This window comes from Lycorma delicatula, chromosome 5, assembly GCF_047948215.1.
Source record: "Lycorma delicatula isolate Av1 chromosome 5, ASM4794821v1, whole genome shotgun sequence".
Classification (NCBI taxonomy): Eukaryota; Metazoa; Arthropoda; class Insecta; order Hemiptera; family Fulgoridae; genus Lycorma; species Lycorma delicatula.
The window spans coordinates 110257669-110282524 of record NC_134459.1 but is presented as its reverse complement, the minus strand read 5'-3'; the positions used below and the strand labels follow the sequence as shown (position 1 = coordinate 110282524).

Genomic DNA, 24856 nt, shown 5'->3' with positions numbered 1-24856 from the left:
TGTAGTTAATTGAACGGATACGTCATTATTTTATTCGTTTAACATTAACATCCTTCTATCGTACTGGATTCTGAAAAAAATATCTAAATATCTTGTATGCGATAATAACAATAACAATAATAAATTAGCCATGAAAATGTTGGCTGTTTAAAACAATAAGTCATAAATTTAAATCACAGAGCCCGGGAAAAACCAATTAGAACATTTTCATCACTTCTTAAATATTCCATAACACATTTTATGATGCACGTTTCTAATATGAGTAATTTCTTATTTCGTATGTGTTAGTGAAATAATTTTATATTTAGCTTAAAAAGTATTACGGACAAATATTCTTATTTTTAGTTCTCTCAAAAACGGATCTATTGTAAATTTTAATTTATTATTTTACGTTATCAAGGGAAAACTACGAAGAGATGGAAATATTACTTTTCTGAAATTTCCTAACATTATTTTTCTTCTTTAAATAATTATAAATAAATTTAAAAAAAGAAAAATGAAAATCACCAAAGAAGGTTATCATTTAATAACTAATTATTTTTTTATTATTTATTCTTTACTATTTATTATAATAAAACGCGTTCATTCTGCTTTTAATAATTTTATACAAAATATTATTATCTAGTAACAAACAGATCTAAATTTATTTTAAAGAAGCATTATTTTAATGTACACTTGACGTTACTACGAGAGATTTTTGTTACGAATTAAAAATACATGATTTTAGGATTTCATAAAAAAGTGTATTTGATTTGTATATTTTCCTTTAGTTTTGCGATGTTTTAAGTTGCCTATTATATAATATTAAAATATTGTGGTTTTTTTTATTTTTTATAAACGTGAAATACCCACAATGTCTTTAATGTTGGTCGATTTTTTCTTCAAGGTAGTCGGCAAATGTTGACTATGTTACAATCTTCAATACTTATCGACACGGACAACAATACAGAATCATCGTAAATTATAAATATTACATTTAAAAAGTAAAAAAATAAAACATTAAATAAAAATCCGAGAGAATTTTACTTGATAGAAGTTTATATTTAAGTTCAGATTTCTCATCAAAAAATATATTATATTTATTATTATTTTTTAATAAAAAATTAGCCTGAACAAAAAATTATTTTTCTTCTAATATATAAAATGTCCTTGAGTATTAAGTAATATGTGTGAAACTATTTCAGTTAATAAAAAAAATCATCATTTCGTCAACAAAGAATTTTTAAATTTTATCGTTCAGATTGGATTAAAATACTATAATACAATTACTGATAAATTTCACAAGAATATATATTTAAACATATACATGTAAACCATGGTAACAATTAACATTGTTACCGAAAACCTATGATTTATATCACTTTAAATTTTAAGCTATTTTCTTATTAATGCTAATAGCTGGTTTACACAGGTATAAAGAATAACGTCAACGTTAAGTTTTGTTATTTATTTTATGAACACACTGTATGATTAAATTTAAATTATTGGATTGAAAAAAAAAATACTAATTTGAATACTAATTTTGTTCAAATAGCGGTAGCATTACTGTAAATTTTCTTTTAAATATCACTTATTCCTATGTAAAAATTTGTTGAATGTGTTTTATTGCAGAATAGTTTGTAATCGTAGAAACAATAAAAAAATTGTATTACTTTATTTTTAAATGTTTTAATCAATCGGACAGGCTATTTTTAAGGGATAAATTATTTGAAAAATGGGAGGAGTGGTGGTTCTATCTAAAATCGTTTATTATCCTTTTAAATATATTTAAAACTTATAATAAAGGTATATTTTAGGACCCAATATAATTTTTTACAGCTGATCCTTTCAAAGATGATAAACGTTTTATGAATCGGAAAATCACAGTACTCTCTATATTAGAAAAAAAAATTGTGAACGTGTCTGACCTTCGGGGAGCTCCTAACATTAGTCACGCCGACTAGTCTAAATATTTATGTAGTATATCATTGACTATATTTATTTTTAGTAAAGCTTAATTTTATCTCTTATTGGGTTTACAGTACGTAAGATATTTTATTTCTGAAATACTTCAAAACTATGAAACGTTATAATCAAAACCCCTTTCATTGTCAGCAAAAGAATATTAGAAGTAAATAAAGGTAACTAACATTGTTGCTTTAACAAGCGGTCTGTATAAAAAAAGAAATTGTATCCGTAAACTTATTAATTGTTTGTAGAAATAATTACAACCAGTTTTCTAAATTATCGAGTAATTAAGTATTATATGCCATCGTAAAATTGTTTATCTCATAAAACCGGTTACAATTAAATCACTTATAATTCAATAATTATATAATATTAAACAATAAAGACAATCCTTATGTTATATATCGTATTAAATAAAAAAAGAAAGAAAAACACAACGGACAGATTAGTCTCACCACTCTAAAAAATTAAATTTAAAGAAATTATTACTACTAATTAATTGTATTGGTAAAAATATTTCCTTTTTTATGAATTAACTTAGTTAATTTTTCGAGTACTAATTAATTGGCCAACGTAGAATTTGTTCATAGATTTATTCATTTTATCAAGAAGGTATTTTTCCTGTGGGGTAACTTGAACTGAATAGTGCAACATAAAAATTCGATTATTATTATTATGATGATATTGCTTGGATTAATTTTTTTTGTAAGAATATGGTCTACTCTGAAGATATTTTACTAAAAAAAAGTTAAATATATTTTCACTGTATGCAAGAACGATAACCCCGAAAAAATAAATTCCTCCAAATAAATTTGTAAAAATTCGAAAATTTCTGAAGGCTTTAGAAAAAAAAACAAATCACTTAAAATGGAACGTGAATTAAACAAAAATCTCACAAATTTGTCATTTTTCAAATGTGATACATTAGCAATGAATTAAAAAAAAAATTATATATATTAAAGGTTTTTATCTTTTGACCTTACAGTAGAAAATTAAACAAACCTCACGATCTTAATGACCTTTTTAATATTTCTAGAAATACAAGTAAAAAAAGCTCAATGAATTCAGAATTCAACAAAGAATACTTAAGTTTTGTAAACAAGTAAATTTTAAATACTGAATTTCACATATTAAAAATTTTAAATAATCCTTTTTTCAGATTTTAAAAATTATTACTTTTTTATAAATAAAATATGTGAAATCGAATGAAGTGTAATTAGTTGTTTATTTTGTACTAATTACAATTCTGTAAAAATTATACATGAAATAAATGATGAAAAAAATTACTGAGATTTTAATTAATGCTTGTGCACTGATGAATTATATTTATATACATTGCGAATTGATAATTATTTCTTTAGTTTTAAGAAAGTAAAAATCCATTTTTGGGTAATTCTTTTTATAATTATGATAAATTATTCAATTAAAATTAACAACAGCGTAAATTTGATATTTTTAAATATAAAAAAAATCTTAAGTAATTGAAAACAATATATACACACCCAGTGCGAAGTAAATTTTGACGATATTATGTAACAAATCCAAAGAAACCGGAGTCTTCATTCACTACTCCAATGATAAACACAAGACTACTGGCAATAAATATAAACCTTCTAGTATTTTATTAACTTTAAAGAAAAAATAATAATAAAAAAAATAAAAATAAAAATAGTAGCATATAATTATATAAATACTGGGTAAACCCAAGACATAGGAAAAATACCTGTAAGTATGTCTTTGAAACGATTATTAACTTCTAAATTGAAATGAAGGACTATTTATTCTGTGGCTATTTAGATTCGCGAACTGTTATACAATACATTTAGGAAAAATAACAGGAAAGAACATACTATTCAACGTACTTATTGTATTTTATTTCAGTTTTATTCATATATATTTCGTTTTATTTCAAATTTATGCTAGAAAATTGCATATTTTTTGATGAATCATAAAACATTTTTTTATTGAGTGATGTACATTTATTTTTTGCAGCTAAAATATATAATTATACATATATTCTTTTTTAATGTCCTTAAATTATCATTCACCACAATTATGGAAATAAATAATAACTCTATTAAAATACCAATGTATTAGATTGTTATTATTATTAAATTTGTTCTTTATTTATTTATATATTTTAATATAATAACTTATACCTAAAGATTAATGTAACAGTATATATTAATTTAACTTCAATCAAAATTTCAGTTCAGCGACTGGAAAATGTATATGTAATATTTATTTCTTCAGTGTTATTGAATATAACAGATTTAGAAAAGGAAGTATTTTGCAACAGTTTTTTTATTTATAAACGTCCAATACAAATGATAAATATTGTTGATTTAAATGTACGAGTTTTATTATTACTTTATTTATTAATTATTTTAACTAAATGACAAGTGTAATTAGAATGCATAAATTAATTAGATCTGAAGGTAAAATAATCATTTTCAAAAGTTTTAAGATGTGAAAAATATTTTATCTAAATTATTAATTAATTTTTATGTACTTTTAAATATTTTTGGAATTTTAAGATCGATGTGCAATTTTTCGTTTGTGATATTCCACAATGCTTCAGTGAAGAATCTTTATGAATTTTGATATAAATATTTAAGTAATTCAAGGTTACATAAAACGCCCCAAAAATTTTTTTTCTGTCGTTTTAGTCCGTTATTAATATTATTTTGTATATTAGAATTTTACTTTCAACAAGAGCTGTGATACAGTTTGATAACAACCGATACAGTTTCAAAACAAGTTATTTTTTCATCCGTACATGTATATAAAGTTATGTATTTATTTATCAAGTATATGTTAATACTTGAGTCACCTGTCCAGATGTGTATCCAAGCATTATATTTCATCTAACAGGTGAATTGGTGTATATGCAGAGAGATTCACCAAGAATGTAAGAACTTTTAAACAAGTTCTACTGGTAAAAATAAAGAAGAAAGTTCATATAAACACATTTTGATGTTTTACTTTTAATAAACACCGGAATTCCTACGTTTGTATTTTGTTCCAATGAATTTTATTATACCATTTTACTCTGAATCAAATTCTCGACAAGATTTAATTAAAGCCTTTAGATATTTATTAATCATTTAAGAAAGCTATATTACGCCAAACATGAAATATGTATTTTTCGATCTCAAGATTTTGTCTCTTATCCCAGATTTTTCGAAAGATACTCAAAATACAGTTCTATGACCAATTTTTTAAATTCTTTACATCAGATTTCATATAACACCCTATTAGATTTCATATAAATACATTTACCCTTTAATTTGGTTCCGAAGAAGTATAGTCTGAGTTAATTTTATTGAAGCTACAGAAATTAGAGTGAAGTATTTCGCAAGCCAACAGTTGCTACCGAAGCGTGTCCGAAACTATGTTTACATGAATTTTTTTTTTTTATTTTCAGCAGTACATCATGTCCTAATAGGTTGTTACATTCTTCATGAATCTCACGAAAAATGTATAGAGTATGCACGAATAATGACTTTTGAAAGAAACTCTCATAAAGTAGTTATGAAAAGCTGAAAAAACCAGTGTTCAATGTTTTAACCAATATTCATTACATTATTTTTCTAATCTGAGTAAAGCATTTTTTTGTATTCACACACACACACACACACACACACACACACACACACACACACACACACACACACACACACACACACACACACACACACACACACACACACACACACACACACATATATATATATATATATATATATATATATATATATATATATATGAATATTTAATTTCTTTGAAGTTATATTCTTTTAATTCTGTGGTCATATATCTTCAGTTCAGACATAAAGGTTTTTCCGTTATTAGATTTTTTCTGTAATGTTTATTACTAATTTTTTTTTATTTTTTATTTTTTTTTTATTAATTAAGTTTTTGTTTTTAAATTGATATAGATATTTCTTATTTCAGTGATTAGGTGTAATTTTTGTCACGAGATTTCTAGGTTACGAAGGTAGGCTATATATTTGGGATGTATATCAATCATTTCATGCGTCTTATCTGACATTCAAGATAGAATTTCATGCGTTTCTTTAATTGATAAACACGACTACGTGTTTTGAGCATTCATTTTTTATTTTTAAATTACATTTTTAAACGCTTCTGTATATTTTGATAAAAACACCTAAATCTTTTAACATATTTTGAGCAATGGAAAATAATCTTTGAAAATTCAGAAAAATATTTCAGTATTCTGTTCTTAAATTATTACATTTCTATTTCCTTGTACAAAGTAAACAAGTATTGTGATCGTGAAAAATTTCGGTTAGCCGATTTCAACGGAAATATCCATTTCGACCATCCTTGAATCCATTTTTACTAGTTTCGGCGTGACGTCTGTACGTATGTATCTCGCATAACTCAAAAATTATTAGCCATAGGATGTTGAAATTTTGGTTGTAGGACCGTTGTAATATCTATTTGTTCACCTCCTCTTTTGATTGTAATCGACTGGCCTAAAAGTGACCAAAAAAGCCCGAAATTACCAAAAAAACTGGATTTTGAACTTTTTCTTAGCAGTAATCAGCCCTCATTGTGAGGTTTTGAACGATATATCATAAGTGATACTTATTTCACTGGTTTCAGCGTTATAGAAAAATAAAAGTTTAATTAATGAAATATTTGGATCTTATGGGAAGGCACATCGCTTCGAATCAGACTTCATCTCTTTTTTTTTAAACTTTTTTTCTAATTTAAATATACTGAATTATTAATAATTATTTATCGGCAATTGTAAAAAATGTTTTACAATGAACCGAAAGTATCCATAAAAGCCCAAAATCCAAAACAATTTGGATTTTACATTTTTTCTAAACTAAAGTAATAGCATTCACTGAGATCTTTTCAGCAATATATCATAAATGGAGTTATATCAAATTGGTTCCAGAGTTATAGTCAAATGAAATTTTAATTAATGAAATATTTGGTTCTTACGGGAAAGCACATCGGTTCGAATTAGACTTCATCTCTTTTTTTTAACTTTTTTTAAAATTTAAATATATTGATTTATTAATAAATACTGACCTCTCCTTGCCAGAAAAAATTACGATGAATAATAATAAATGAAAAAAAAAGAAAAATTATGAGAAGTTTTTAATGAAATAAAATTTTATGTACTTTTTATTTAAATAAAATATGTAAATGTAATTTAATAGGGGTAAAAGTAAGTCATGTGTTGTCCACTTCAGATTGTTTGTACTTCGTTATTAATAAGTTTATAAGTTTTACAGAGAGTTGAGTGACATGTGCTGTAGTTAGAATTTCCGTATCACCTGAAAAAGTTATAATATTACTAATAAACAGGATGTTGTTTATAATTCTTCCTTCGTAATTCACTACTTACAATCTATGTTCTTCCTGCGTTAATACAATTATAATAGTTATAGATGTTTAAAATTTCTTTCTGAGTAGTTGAAAGTTTTGACAAACATCCATAAATGTTCAATTGCAAAAACGACTCGTTTATATTAGAAGGTTAATTTCTGGTTTTGCTTTTTGGGCAGTCCTTTTTGTTCTTCTTTTTCATCCTCCGAACTGTTTCATGCTCTGAAATTATATTATCGCCCGTGTAGCTCTCAGCCTCCGAATCGGAGCCCAAGGAAGTGGTGGACGAGGACGGACATGGCTTATCGATCTGAGTTTATTTTAATAATATAGTTTTTTTTATATAGTGGCTTATTTTTATTAATATAGTAATAATTTTTTATTTTAATAATTGTGTATGGACTGTTGCTCTCAGAGTTATCGTAATCTTACTGAATAAAATAAAATATTTAGATTTAGAAATGCTTAGGATATGTTCTCAAAATCAGATCTTTAATGAAGTCAGAAGAATATTGAAGTTCTACCGACTCAGATCAAAATGAATAAATTACGATACTGTATTAAAAAAAAAATAGAAAATTAAAAACCGACATTGTTTAAAAAATGACTGAAATAAAAATAAAAAACTGAAAAACCTTACTGAAATTTGCATGAAAAAGCAATAATGTTACGTTTAATATACAAATAACAAACATCTTTAAAGATTAATTTTTTTTATTCCTAATGTGTACGTTGCAATCTGTTAAATCAGTGAACAATAAGCAATCTCCTACAAAAATGGTCCAACGAAATGAGTATGATATGTAATGACATGTAAATAAGGTTTAGTCTTGTACAAACTGAGGCCGACCATTCCTGAGATGTGTAGTTAATTGAATCCCAACCACCAAATTGCAAAGGTATCAACTGTCTAGTACACAAAGTAACACAAACTTTTACTAGGATGTAAACTACAGAACTTTCAACTTCGAAAATCGGCTATTAAATAGGTGATTTTCGACAATTGACTTTCGAAGTCGAAGCTTCTGAGTTCAAATCCTAGTAAAAGTTTGTTACTTTTAAACGAATTTGAGCATTGTAAAATGACAAGAATAATTTTAAGAAATATTTATTAGTTTTAAAATTCTATCAAACTAAGATTTGCCTAGCTTTAACTACTACATAGTACGTTCCTGAATAAATTGTAAAATTTAAATTAATTCGTTAATTATTAATAATCACGGTAATTAAAATTTAATTTAAACATATGTAAAAACCTTTTTATTCTAAACAGATTACATGATACAACCGAACGTTTAACTGTTCTGCTCAACACTACATGTAAGAATGAAGTTTTTTTGAGGTTTTTTAAAGAGGAAATCAAAACTAGAAAGATTAGGATTAATTTCGTTATGTTTTTATAAATTTTACTCCAAATTACTTTTATGACAATAAAAATATTCAAAGTCGTATATTAAAAGAATTTTAAATCAGTTAAAAATAGTATGTATAAATTTCCATAAAATTATTGTTTGATTGGTGTTGATATTTACAGGCTCTATGTATACTGGCTGTATTACCACCTTCTTTTCTTATTTTTGTGCTATATATGTATGTTATACAAATAATTCTTTGATAAAAATTAAGTAATCAAGTATCTGTGGAAATAAAATATAATTTCGATCATGAACTTATGTTTAGATTTTATTTTAATAAAAATTAACTTAAAAACATATTAAGAAGAAAGTTTCCTTTGTATCCTTATCTGTTATTTTGTAAGTTAAGTTCACTAGAATTTAAAATAATAAACGTTCATTAATAAATGGAAAATTTATTTTTAGTTTTATTCTTATTTAATTTAAAAAAATAAAATAAAACGTTATAAATCAACATTATTTAAAAGCATACAAAATAATCAAAATAGATATATAATTTTCTATCATGTTCATATGAAAAAAAGTGTATATATTAATATACATACATAATTACAGCCAAAAATAACTAGAAACAGGTACCTTTTAGAGTTGTTTTATTAGGAGCAAATCTTCTGTTTGTATCATTTTATCGAGTTTTTTTATTGAAGTGCATTATATTATGAAGGGTGTGTATTAATAAGTTAATTTATATCGGGGCGGAGATTTCTTTTCTTATACAAAAACCATTTGGTGTAAATCCACCTGTAAAATAATTGGATCGAATGAAAGAAAAACGGTTTACAGCTAAGATACCGTAACGCAACGTTCCTTGTTAACTTTACGTGAACGACCCGACATTTTTTTTTCTATTTCTGATTTATTGCAATTAAGTTATATATACGCCCACTCATGTCTGATATATTTAACTGAAATAAACTAGTCCCTATTTCTGAAGAAATAACCTCGTTATCAGATAAACAACTCAAAATAGCAAAATTCTGAACAGGGAGAGAGTGGAAATGGATGTTTTAATTGTCATTATTTTATAAAGATTTTATTATTGGTATATAGGAAATGACTTCCATTTTTAAATTGATAATTTAATCTTCTTATTTAAGTATAATCTTTAATATTTAATAGTGTACATTTTTATCAATTATTTTTAATTAATATTTATAATATACTTCTTGTAAACGGATTAAAGGAATGTAATATAAAAAAATTGAAAAAAGTAATGGAAGAAACCCACACATTTAAAAAAAAATTATATATACTATATGTGTATATATATATATACATGTATATATATATGTACACACACACATACACACACACACACACACACACACGCGCGCGCGCGCGCGCACACACACACACACACACACATGACCGTCAGTTTAGTCTTTCTTTTTCCTGTTTAGCCTCAGGTAATACTGCAGAGGATGAATGAGGATAATATGTATGAGTGTAAATGAAGTGTAGTTTTGTACAATTTCAGTTTGACCAAACCTGAGATGTATGATTAATTGAAACCCAACCACCAAAGAACACCGGTATCTACGATCTAGTATTCAAATCCGTGTAAAAATAACTGACTTTCCTAGGACTTGAACGTTGGAACTCTGGACTTACAAATCAGTTGATTTGGGAAGACGCGTTCACCATTAGACCAACCCGGTGGGTTCGTCATTCTAGTCTAGAATGGAGTCTCCACACTCATAACCGCCGCTGTGTTCGTTATCTTCATGGTTGTGGGTGTAACACTGATAAATAACAATTTAAGTTTATAAACTTTACAAATACCTAAAAAAGAAACTAAATTACAAAGACAGAATAATTGAAGTAAACTGATTTTTAAAGAGGAAGAATTCATAACTTCACCCCCAAGGGGGGGCCTCAATCTATGGCTTAAAACCTTCCCTGAAATAACACGAATGTATCCTAAAAATTTGAAAGCAATCGGTTGATTGGTTCTCGCGTGATGCTGTTGCAAACGGATTGAGAGAATCCACCAAAATGTTTTTCATATATATATAAATATATAGTTCTTTTGAAAGTCAACTTAAAAACTATAGTATTTATCTTAAAAAAAAATACAAGGATAAACTACCACAAAATCTATCAACAAATTTTATTGAAATGGACTGATTTATTTGAATAAATTAGCCGGATAACACGAATTTCTAACACTGATAAGAATCAACATAAACGCAACTACTTATTTACTGATAGCGGATTCCATTAACTGAGTCCGTTATCACAAAGGAATAATCCGGAAATCAATTGTTGTTATAAAAGTGTTTATGCGTCCACTTGGTTAATGGAGATTTGTGTTTACGCAAATTACATTACCCTAGTAAACATTACCTAGAAATTGACGAGATAATTTTCAACGAAATATGAGTGAAATTAGAAGTATTGATGTTTTAATTTATATCATATTGCTGCGGTTTTCTGATATCTTAAGATTATTGATTAATTACATAAAGTTGATAATTATAATATCTTTATGAATACGATTATAAATAATTTTTTTTTTGTGTACGAGTGCATTTATAATTCGATATAATATGATTTGATAAGACTTAAGAGTTTAAGTTACACGGAGGGTGGTTTGTCTATGCCGAATGGAAGTATTAAAGCGTAGTGCTATTTTCTGTCTGCATTGTATTCATGTAAGAATGTTCTATTAATCTCTCTCGTGCATACTTAAGACCTTACCTGTTCAAGGTGGTCTGCTAAACCTAGCAATCCAGCCCAAGATTCGGGTAACCAAGAAATTTTGTCAGTTTCGCTCTATAATATAATATCTGATGATTTGGTCAATCTTGGAGGTTTCAGGGAGTAGTGACCCTGAAATTCATTACTTTTCTAAAACTAGGACCGTGAAGTTATGGATGGAGAAGATTGAAACCTATTTTTCTAGGAAAATAAAAGAAATCTGGTCCTCTCCTAGACAGCTCTGTTGCAGAACTAACAACAACCTATATAGAGTGAAATTTTATTATTTTAATATTGAGAAAAATATTATCGGAAGAAAGGCTTTAAAAGAAAAATAACTACGAATATTGGAACACAGAATGTAACTTCATTAACGGATAAAGAGGTAGAAATAGTAGAAGAGATATTGAAGAACCTGTCCGCGGGACTATGAAAATATGTGGAAGACCTATGATGGAATCGAAGGAATATGTTGGGGAGGTTCAGGAGAAAAAGAGAAAAAGGATAGGCGAAAATTGTGGGTCCTGACTTCAGATAAGTATGGATTTACAAAGTTTATTGGTGGTCCAGCACTGTAAGGCACAATATTTAGATAAAGAAGAAGGTAATATAATTAAATATATTTTAATTTATATGTATTTAAAAGAAAAGGAAAGAAGAAGAATGAGTGAATGAAGAGTGAATTATCCTAACTGCTCGTTAATACTAACGAGCAGATAGAAAATAGCCCAGAATAAAATTGAATGAAATTTGTAATAAAGACGATTTAAGGATTTTCCTCAACCGACATCAGGAAGATTTCCCCCATTTTTGTACATGTAGATAGCAGGAATTCAACAAAACTAGTATATACGTCATTTAGAATCATATATTTCCTGCGAATTAGAATATTTTTCGATTACTGAAGTCATTTTCTGTTTTTCCCAATTTTTTACTTCATCATTATTTTTCCTTTTGTTCAAAAAACTTCTTGGAGGTTTTTCAACAAAATATGCGTATTTTTTTATCCTTATCAAACAATATTTTCTCAAGAATACGATGAATTAGTTTTACTAAAACTTTTTACCATTTCTCAAAGGAAATGCTTATATAAGCTCATGATCCAATCCCAATAAGTAAAATTTCATGTGTAGAATATTTCGTTAACTTTTTCTAAAAAAAAGAATTCTTATGAGTTTTATAAATAAATCTTGTTATAGATTTGCTGATTTATGGCTAAAAATTGGAGCAAGTACGAAACATTTCTGGAGATTTCCTCAATCACTTAAAAAGTTTTTGACTTTGAATCTTAGTTTAAAATGATAATTAAAAATAATCATTAAACATTTAATGATTAACACTAACATCAAAATATTTCTTTCTTTTCCTGTTTAGCCTTCGGGAATTACCGTTCAGGTATTACTTCAGAGGATGATATATATGAGTGTAAACGAAGTGGTCTTGTACAGTCTCAGTTCGACCATTTCTGAGATGTGTGGTTAATTGAAACTCAACCACCAAAGAACACCGGTATCCACGATCTAGTATTCAAATCCGTATAAAAGGACTTGAACGCTGGTACTCTCCACTTCCTCAAATCAGCTGATTTTGGAAGACGCGTTCACCATTACACCAACCCGGTGGGTAACGTCAAAATATTTAATTACTACAAATATTACGTAGAATTAAGTTTAATAATTTTATCACCTGAGGAAAAGTTTAATTTATTATGAAAGTTAACCATCTATCATGGTAGGGGGTTCATGTAAATTTTAGAACTAGCAGTGTCGCCGGAAGCAAAACGGAAGTTTTGAGATAGTAAGAAATCGTAATAAGATGAAGAGTCTGTAGAGAACTGCCATCAAAATCAGTACATCCAGACCTAATACTTGGTAATTACGAGAGAAGACGGTAATTTCACTAAGGTAAACCCTTTAAATTATTCCTTTATTCTTATGCCTCGTGAAATAATTAGTTGCGCTGGTGGCCTAGTAAAAGAAATACGCAGTACTGTCAATGATCGAGACAACTAACGACATCCAGTTGCAGAAGATTCCTCCTCTAAGTAAAATAGGTGAGTTTGCTGTACGTCTCGAACCTTAAAGCATTCTCAATATGTTGTGGGTGTTTTAGGATATTGTAGTTTTTCGAGATTTATTAAATTGTTGAGAGCAAGAAATTGTCGAGGAGTTATCCACGACCATGAAAATCATGACCATGAAAAGGAATAGCGAAGATCTTTCATGTTCTCACCTTTAACAGACCTTCCCCGCCGGCTGTTATTCACCATCTGGATGCGCGAGCTTTCTTATCGCAACCTATGTGGTGGTGCAGGTACCAGTAATATGGTACATCGATTTCCAAAAAAAAGATAAAACTCCGACCGATCCCAATAATTACCGTCCTACTTCTTTGACATGCACTATTGGAAACATCGTCGAAAAAATTATAAATAATCGACTCGTTCGGATTTTATAAAGAAAAGATCAACTTTTATCCTCCCTTCAACAGGATTTCGACGGTACTATTCAACAATGACCAAATGATCAGTTTAGAAAATACTATATACAACAGTTTCATCACTAGGAAACACCGTGTCAGCTTTTAATATTGCTTGGCGTTATGGAATAATGCTTCAACTGCATGAATAGGGCATTTGCGACAATCTATCGGTATTACTTGGCAGCTGCATGAACGACCGTAGTTTTCAAGTTAGGGTTTATGAGTACTGGTAAAAAAAAATTAGAAAATGGCATACTACAATGCTGGCCATTAAACGGTATCTTGTTTACGATCGCCATCAATAAACTGTAATTACACGAGAAACCAACAAAAGTGTTTACGTCGATAATAATGGCAGTCGTACATGCCGGTAACAATACAGTTATGGTGTAGTATAGATTGCATCGAGGGATAAACGCCATTATCGAAGTTGCAGAAGCTCTCTGTGTATACTTGCTTTGTATACTTCTGTAAAAAAAGAATTCCTCATCGTAGTCCTGTTTTGACCACGATGAAGATCCCCTTCGGTAAAAGGATAATGTACGCTTTTTAGGTTTATAATTAGATAAACCCCTTACTTGGGGACTACACTTACAGGATTTTAGTGTTGAGTGTTAGATGCAAGAAAGTCCGAAATATTATTAAATTTTATCGAACATCAATTGGAGCTCAATATATGATTGGAGCTCAATTACGGATATTGCGTATTCATCTCCTAGAAAGTCGCATTTAAGAATGTTAGATATAAATAAAAACTGAATCAGATATACCACAAGCGCTTTTCTACAAGCCTGGTGACTAGTTTAATATAAAAACCGGCATATGCCGTTAAGTAATAGAAGAGATATTTTAAGGTATGAACTTTTGATATATGAGCCTTTCGTACCCATATAAACTACAAACTATTTAATAATAATAATCCTTTGGTTGCTTTATAAGAACACAGTGCTACCAATTTCAGACCAATTGGAATGCATATCTTGAGTTACAAAAAATAAGAAATTGCTTTGCCGGGTACATTAGGAATTTCTATGAGAGAAATACCACCACGGCTTTTGCCATCTATAAGCACAAAATTAGATATCTTGCAGAAAAGTAAAATAGAAGCCAACATCATCCGTTATGAATTTTCGACAGTTTCAGTAAATATGAGGGATATATGAAATTTTTTTATGGTTCTAAAAATAAATATGGTGCTGAATGCTCTGTGTGTATAAATGGAAATGGATATTCGTGGAATCTGCCAGATGTGGTAAGTGTTTACACGGCCATATTAAACGGTGTTTAACGGCATAGCTCATTGCTGAACTGAAAACACTTCGTTTTATAGAACATTTCTTCGAAGAGAAAACGCTTACATATTCCGAGTCTTTAAGCGCACTAATTGCTATTTGGAACAAGAACATTGAGGATATCCTTATCGCAAATATCCTTTCCATTCTGTATGTATTAAACCGAATGGGACAGCCATGTGTATTTATCTAGGCCACGCTGGTATCTCAGGAAATGAATGCGCAGACGAAGCCACCAGAAAATGACAAAAATTTGTTACAATATGGACATGATTCCTATTCGATGGCAGATAACTCTCTGACAATGACTTTTAGAATCACGTGGAGTAATGAATGGGAAAAATTATACGTGAAACTAAATTCAAGTAAAATTACTCCAATAATAGAAGAAATGTCGTGAAACTGACTCGCCGGGAACAAATGGCGATGACCAGAGTCAAAATCTGTCACGTGCGAATAGCAAATGCATATTTGTTAACCGGCGAAGAAAATCAGTTTGCAGTGTATGTGATAAACCACATAAGAAATAATACTGAGATACCATGATATTATTGAAATAATATTGACTAAAGAACAATATTGCTGCGCTTAGAAAATGGTAAAGAAGAAAGAATAGTTGTTTACTTACATGCCAGCATTACTAACGTGTTTATTGAATGCCTTTGACGGAGTCAGTATGTGTTATATTTGACTGAGAATCCTCTACGTGAAGGCACTTTACCAAAAAAATAGAGTTTTTAAATTTGCATGGTATTGTCCAACATTTTGTGTGTATTTTATTTTACTGTACGTTTAATACGTCAGTTTTATTTTTGTGTTTTATATAAATGTCAGGCTCTTTTACACCCTGTAAGTGTTATACGTGTACGTTCTGTTTAAATGTTCATGTTACGCTTATTTTGGTGTTTTATTAAAACATATACACCCTGACATCTGAACATTTGACGACCCAGGTGGTAATTTTGTTCTTTTTTTTAAAACAATATGACGACAGTTAATAATTTTGAAGGTCAATGTCCATATACTCTAATCTTTTTCATTTCCTTTATTTATAAAAAAATATCACGTTTTGACAAAATCGACTTGTTTTTATTGTTAATTTAACAAAATATACTAATTTTATATTTAAAATTACGTTATAGTCAGTCTTAAATATAAATCTATATGTTGGTTAATTTTTTATGTTATAAGGATTTAAAACTAAAATAAAACCTTTAAAATTTCTTCTATGCACGAGTTAGGAATTACTAAACTATTCTCTAAATCCGAATAAAATTGAGGACGCATCCTGATTGACCTTGACGGATGGAAACCCCCATTTATTGTAGTGTAATTTACTAAGTCTATAAGTATATATATATATATATACATACATACAATCTTACATCTATTTTTCCCTTTACAGTTGAATAAATATTTTTTTTAATTTTTTCCGGTATTCAATGCTATATTTTATTCTTATCTTTAGAACATGAAACGTCGCACTGTCACTCGTACTATAAAGCTAAACTGTACACGTTTATACTTTTGTGATGTAATATATTTATCGTAACACTTACGCATTACAATATCACTGGTATACGTAACCTGAATAAAAACATATCTAGTGAAAAAAAAAACACATCTAAGAAATTAATCTGGATCAAGAAAATCAATCTGATTTACAAATACGAAGCTTTTTTTTAAAGACAATAACAAGTTATATGCGTATATTATATTTACGTAAACTAAGTAGCGTTTAAATAAAATTTATACTTTCCCTACGTAATCTTTATGAAATGCGTAAAGGAAAAGACTACTATATAAACGTAGGTGTCTTTGCTCTTACGTAGGTGTATTTCTTTCCTGTTAATTTCACTTCATTTAGTCTTCAGAATATTCCGTAATGATGATATAGTTTATCACTTAAAAAAAAGATTTTTCCTTTATTGTTAAGTATTCCGCAAATCCACTATTGCTTTTAAAATGCCAAAACGAAACACCAATCGTAATGAAAATACCACTACTCAGTGGTTAGCCAGCATATTTGATGATCGAATTAGTTTGGTTACCTCATGACCGATTCCTGTTTAGTCTAAATTAAATGTTCCAATGGGCAAGGAATAAGAAACAAAATTTATTACGTTAATGTAAAAATGAATACGTTCTGTGATAAAAATGAAAAATAAAAAGTTATCATCTGAATTTCTTTCTTAGCGAAAGAAAGAAATGTTGAATTTCTTTCTTAGCGAAAGAAAGAAATATGAACATAATTCCTTAATGTAAAGAATAAAAACATTTAGAGGTCTAAAGAATAATGTAATTATGGTTAAAAAATGGAAACGTGTTTAACGTAAGTTTGTAAGATTAATCAGCATGAGATATCAAGAATCACTCTGTCCTTCCGTAATCATAATCAATGCCACTGATTTTTAAAGTAAATTGGGTTTAGGTACATTTTTAATTACTTTAACAAATTTCTGAGATAACATCCGGAACCACCGTTAGGTATTGCTTCAAAGGATGAGACGAATGACAATTTTTGTAGCGTGTGACGTCTGATGCCACGTCTGATTGGGATTCGAACCCGGGACCTCCGAATGAAAGGCAAATACGCTACCACTCGTTCAACGGAGGCCGGCGGTATAAATTATTTTTGGTTTACCAAAATTCAATTAAACATGAAATTATAACATACATTACTGACATCTTTATTATGTATTATTGTTTTGGTTAACTTGGAATTAAATCTAACAATTTACTTTAAATCTTAAAGAATACTTAAAGAATTTTGATCTTATACTTTCGCAGAAAATTCATCTGAAATATTCGTACAATTTACAGTATTATTATTTTTTAACTTTTAGGAATAAGAATTAAATAGTATATTGTAAGTTGTGGATGAAACATAAAAAATGCGTTGATCCAATATTGTTTTAATTAAAATAAAAATAAAAATTCGTATAGTAACCAAATTTACTTAGTTATTTGAATTTTTTTTTTTAGTTTATGAAATCTAATGAATGAACTTAAATTAATGAACGAGTTTAATGTGCGATGTTTTCTTAATGACGAAGCGCTACACTAAACAGTTATTGATATAAATTGGAAAAGAAGAAAGTGTTGAAAAATTAAAAAAAAGGACTTAAAATTTAAAATTTGAAATCAATTAGATTGTTAAAAAAAATCATCATCTGCAGATATTTAGGAATCAAGTGTAAAAAATAAATAAACGAAATTAGTAAAAAAATAAATAAAAAAGCAATTATAAGATAAACTACAAATCGAATAATTCTAACGATGGTTATAAAATAAAAATAACTATTGATAAAAAGTAAGAAATATATTCGTAGTTGTAAGCAATTTTTATTGAAAGCGTAAAGTTATTTAGCTTAAATCTGGTTTAATTATTTAAAGTAGTTTAAAATTACTTAACTAAAAGTTATCTTTTTTTCATTTATTATTATTTCCTTACTATCTACTGACGATAATTGCTTAAAATCGAAATAACCATCTAGTTATTGATTTTCATAATTTTTTTTGTAAAAAGTTTTCAAGTCTTTCTTTTTTTGTAATTATTAACTACTTCATGACAGTAATAGATATATTATATAACATTACGTTGTACTCGCTGTATTTTGTTATTCTATCAATTTGTTACGTCAGTATCTAATATAATGACGTATATCATATAATATAAACATATAGATAAGCATTATCTACACGTTTTTTTTTAATTTTTCCGTTAAAAACTATTTTAGTTTTTTATAATTCGAATATTTCAACTAAAATACCAGTGTTTTTATTAAATAATAATAGTATATACATTACTTATGTATATATATAATTTTTTTTAAATAAAAAACTTTCGCACACACACATTTATTTATATATATTTATATACAGTTCTCTACTAATTTAAAACAAAAAAAACAATTAATTTGTGAAGCATTCATAACCTAACACATAAAATAAAAAATAATTACTAACATAGTATAAGATGAATGAAAATCATTACAACAAAAAAAAAAAGAATTAAAAGTAGTTTATATATTATTTCTATTATTAATTTTTATTACCTCTTAACTTGCAGCTAAATAAAAAAATTACAATCATTACTAGTCTAAATAAAAAAACTCATTACTCAATTCACATGGATAAGCATTAAATATTTTCTTCTCACCACTTGAAACAAAACAGATTCATTTGATTTATAAGTTCAAATCATTGATTCCTTCAAATCATTGGAATGCCCCGTTTAGAATATTCCATATGTAAAAGTTAGATAGATGGGTTATGGAATTCACCAGCAAAAGCGTTAATATTATCTTCTCATCCCTTGAAGAAAATTAATTTATTTGCTTTCTTAGTACTGTATTTAGATTCATTCATATCATTGGAATGTTCCGTATAAGACGTTCCATGCATTCGGGTTAGTATTGATTATTGTTATTCACCTAAATTGATGTAATATTAATGTAAATATTGTATTTTAGCACAATTTAGTAATTTTGATTACTGCTATTACTTTATACGTTACTTTTCACAATATAATTTAATAGTTTGTAAACTACTTAGGAAGATATAAAACATTAATTCGTAAAACTTCATCATAAAATTTGCATTATAAAAGATAATCACAAGTATATTCCAAGAGTTATTTTTAAAAAGATGGTCGTTTTATTTTAAGTAGTTATTTAATTAATATATTCCTACTAAGCATACTGAGAAATTGGCAACGATATTTCTGAAGTTTCCAGGCATTTTTAAAAAAACGTAAAATATTATCCCTCTTAGTCCAATAATAAAATAGAACAATTACTTGTCATTATAATTTTATTTACTTATAGAACAATAATAATAATAATAAATAAATAATTAAAAATCAATGTCGTTCTACATTGATTTTTAATTCTGGTAAAATGCATCAGATAAAAAAAACAATTTCACCCATGTTAGAATATTTTAGCCCACCAGCTTGATCTAGTAGTAACTCGTCATCGCAAATCAGCTGATTTCAAAGTCGAGAGTTCTACGGTCCAAATCGTAGTAAAGGATCTGCCTTTACTAGGATTTGGACTTTTATCGTGGACACTAAATCGTGGATACCGGTGTTCTTTGGTGGTTGGGTTTCAATTAACCACACATCTCAGGAATGGTCGACCTGAGAATGTACAAGACTACATTTCGTTTACATTCATACATATCATCCTCATTCATTCTCTGAAGTAATACCTTACGGTGGTTCCGGAGGCTAAACAGAAAAAGGGAGAGAGAAATGTTAATATTTTGGGTTATTTTTTAACAACCGTCCTTAAAAGCATAGGAAAAAGGTAAACAAAAATTTGATAAGTATTGAAGATAATGATAAGTATTGAAAATATTTTTTTCTTTGATTAAATTAATTTTAATTATAATTTTTGAAAGAATTATATCGCAAAAGTCAATATGTTAAAAATTTATAGACCTCATAATTTATAGATTGCTGTTCATTATTTTATCGTCCTTTCATAAGGGGTAAAAACTGCCTCCTCCTAGATTTAAAGAAAAATTATTTTATAAAATTCTAGTGGATAAGTTGAAGCAGTTGACTCTTGAAAGAATTCATAAATCTTGAAATTCTAGAGTTGATAAACAATTTAATATTTTTTTTAAATTTCTTTCTGGTCATCTAATAAAAAAAATAATATTAATTTAATTTTACGCAGGTAAAATTATTGGATCCGGGCTTATATTAAAAGAAACAATATAATTTAATTCTTTTTTTAATACACAGAAACTCACCAAGTTTTATGTAAGTTAGTGAAGTTCAAGTTCAGCACATTTTGTAGCTGGGCAGAAGTCAAGACGATTACCTACCTCTTGCCAGGTGTTTAAGAACATCTGTAGCATTATTAGACCAACAGCTTCAAAATTCTCCGTTATAAATAGTCCAAATCTCGAATTTTTATTTTATACACACAGCTTTTAATGAACACCCAAGCAAAAAAGTCAAGGAATAATAACTGAGATCTAAGTGGCCATGCAGGTGGACCTCCTCGTCCGATACATCAGAGGAAAGTGTTGTTCAACAATATGGTAACATCTCGATGAAAATGTGATGGAGCATCATCTTGTTAGCAACTGAACCCCGCAGGCACCAGAGAAAACGAAAAGTTCTCAAGCATATTGAGGTATGTGTATTCCTGTTACAGTGAGCTCCATGGAAAAAAAAGAACCGATGACGCCATTTTTGTACAGTCCAAACCAAACTTTGATTTTCAGTGTGTCCCTTTAATTCTCGATTTACTGTATTGGGATATTCAGTATCCCAAATTCGTCAATTGTGTCTGTTAACTTTCTCACACGTATTAAACATTAGCCTATTACTAAATAACAACGTACCAAGATAATTAGGATTGTTTTCGACACGTTGCATTACATCTGCAGAACATATAGTAGGCGGCGATTATTTGGTTTAATATGATAAAACAGTAGTAACTTATACACTCGCAAACGGAGTCGTTTATGAACAATATCGTCAACAGTTGTACGAGAAATTTGTAGTTCGTAACCAGTCCGACAAATTTATTTGTCAGGACTGGCAGTGTATTCATTGCGTAGATGATCCACAGTCTCGGCACTAACTAAAACTACTGGATGATTTCCAGTCTGTGAAACCAAGTTTCCAGTCTCTCTTAAAGCCATATCCTACTGACGTTATTCCATTTACTTCGTACACGCCGTTTAACACGCGTAATTGAATGAAACACTGCTAACCAAAGCACGTACTTATCTGTTTTAGGGTCCACATCTCGATCGATAGATTACTACTGACTACAATTAATTCCATTTCGAATCAGCTTATTTGCGCATGCTTATTCCTCTGACCTTGAGAGTTTACAGTACAAATCTAGGAAATATTACCTGTCGATTGAGCCTATGGATGAGAGATTACAATGACTGGATTTCTAAATATAGGCCATTACTTTTGGATACCTTTAGCCCGGTCACCCTGTATTGGAGTAACATTAAACAGGGAATTTCTTTTGTGGTAAAATTTTACGTACTCCTTTCATATATTGTATGCGAGAAGGGGCAGAGAGATAAATTTCATAACAGATTACCGAAAAGAAAAAAGTCATCTTGTATTAAGTATAAAGGTTTTAGTTATAAAAAAATCCCTTTCGGTACGCCGGAAGGCGGTGATAGATTTAACCGGTACTAAGTAGGTGATAAAAAAGATTTCCACCTTAAAGTTAAGAAAAACTTTAAATTTACTCAATACGACAATGGTTGCATGTGAAAAAAGTTTTACATGTTTAGCATACGACAAGTCTTCTTACAATTCCAGCAACATTTTGGTCGTCCCTAGCCGTAAGGGTTGGTCATATCAAAACTTGTTTCAGACAAACGTTTTACGTAATAGAGGACTAACGACCACTTTAAACCGATTCGATACTGTGTCTATTAAGAGGTATGATTTTTTTGTCTTTGAACCCCCATTTTTTCCACCCTCTGAGCCAATTGTTGGTGATATCAAAAACCTTTACTTACTTAGGATCTTATCCAAAGAATAGCAGGAACTTTAAACGAATTCGATATTTTACGTAATAGCAAAGTAATAGCGATATTTTTTTTTCAAAAAAGCCCTCCCATTTCCACCCCATGGTCCGATTTTGCCCATTAATGAACTCGACCAAGATTTTGGGTCGTTATATTTTATGTATAAATTTTAAAGTGATTGGCGGAAAATTACGGCGTTGTCGTGTCCACAAGAAAGTGAAATACAAACTTTTGAGCTGACGGTGATTTTGAGATATGGGGAAAGTGAAACGCGAAGATATGTCGAAATTTTCCAGAAGTCGAATCATGGTACCCATTACAATAGGTAGCTTTCTTATGAAATCTATCTAAAAGTATTTGGTTTTCTTATCAATCCTGATCGGTTTATAAGGTTGTTTTTTTTATATTCCTGTAGAAGTAGGGTAGTGTGTTTGACAATGCTGTATCTACGTCTGTTAATGACACTTAATTTCGGATTAGCTGCTCCAATTTCCGTAAAATACTATGAAAATTTCTAAACTAATTGAGTGAATGGTACTAAATATAGGAAATTGAAAAATGAAAATTTTAATAGTACAAATCATTTTTTTTTTCAAAATAAAATAGTTTTAAAAATATCTATATTTTGATAGTATGAACTCAATAAAACTGGTTAATCCGTTATATAGTGTCTGAAAACAGTTAAATATAAATTCTTTATATATAATTTAGTTCACATAATTATGAACAGAAATAAACAAAGTAATTCTTTAAAAAAAATACGTTTAACTGATATAAAGAAAAAATAGACAGAGCTATTTTACCTATAAACTAAAAAAAAATGGCAGAAAAAATTTAAGTATGATACCAGCGTAACGGAAAGTATTAAAACATTTTCATAAAATATCTCTATGGTGGCATATTTGTCGGGGGAAAACCGTGTCATAATTATTAAGTTATATTACATGTCATCACGATTAATATACTTTAAGATTTGATTTTAGAAGTAACGTAAAAATTTTTACTAAAATGTTATTTACAGTTATAATTAATCAGAATAATTATGATTTAACCGTTTATTATAATCTTTTATGAAAATATGTTACCACAAATAAGACTAATCTTCACTTGACTGCAACCGCAACTGGGATGACATTTCTGTATAGGATCTCGAACATGTAAAGGTTATTAACCTTAGAAATGATTCCCTAGAAAAACAAGTCTGAATCCGGGAATTATCTACAGAAGATTGAAAAGTTGTGATTTCTTGGGTTTATTGGAGAAGATTTAATTATTAAACTCTCTTTTCTACAATGACAATTGATGTGAAGCACATTTAGCCGGCTAATTGTACTTATATATTTATTAATGTTTACTTCTATTTTCTATTACAACTAATTTTATTATTTTTAAAAATTCGTTTGATTATCTTTAAATATTTGATATTTCTTCATTAAATTAAAATTGTACAAAAATTATTTCTATTGTTTCAAAGCTTATTTACAATCGCTTACATTTGGATAAACGTTTAATAAATTGAAACACCCCCCTCCCCCCCAGAATCAAATGATATGGAGACCTCACAGTAAAACTTCTCCAAAATTACATACTAGTATTATAAAAACTTTTATGGCAAGCTCATACAATTATCAATTATGAATGACACACAACATCACTAAAGCAATAGAAAGTAAAATAAGATATCATAATTAGTAACAAAAAAACCGATGAAACAATATAAAGAAAAATAGAAATATATGTAAAGAATTTGAAATTAAGTGTCGAACAAGACAATGACAGTGCTCACAGCCGAATTTACTGTATACACATTAAGAATTATATAGACACTTAGTCTAGAATGTGCAGTCGGTTCAACCTTTTAACATCATCCTGTTGTCTAGTACGTTCACTGCCAAGTTTTTTGTGTGGAAGTTAAGCCGAAGTTCGTACTTTGAACTGAAACGGTGTGTTTCCTCCCGCACGGACCATAATCCTAAATAATTCTGTATCTCATTGTTTCTTTCAAATCAATGTGCTTCTGTTATACATCTGGCTAAGTTATTGTGAAACCGCTGTAAGATGACGACATTGTTTCTGCTTACGGTGATTTATAATCGATCCCATTGGTCCAAATAGGGTTTAGAATTG

At 28.5% G+C, this 24856-nt stretch overlaps 1 protein-coding gene across 3 annotated transcripts in view; it reads right to left on the bottom strand.

Moving 5' to 3' along the window:
- Window positions 1–24856, bottom strand: part of LOC142325296 (uncharacterized) — a 315502-nt gene that overhangs the window by 54097 nt on the left and 236549 nt on the right. The window contains exon 1 of one of the 3 annotated variants that reach the window (XM_075366856.1): window positions 3450–3535. The exons of the other annotated variants lie outside the window; for them this stretch is intronic. Coding sequence (XP_075222971.1) covers window positions 3450–3510 — 61 coding nt within the window. The 5' untranslated portion in view covers window positions 3511–3535. Of the gene's footprint in view, window positions 1–3449; window positions 3536–24856 lie in introns of those variants that run through there. 3 annotated transcript variants of the gene reach the window in all.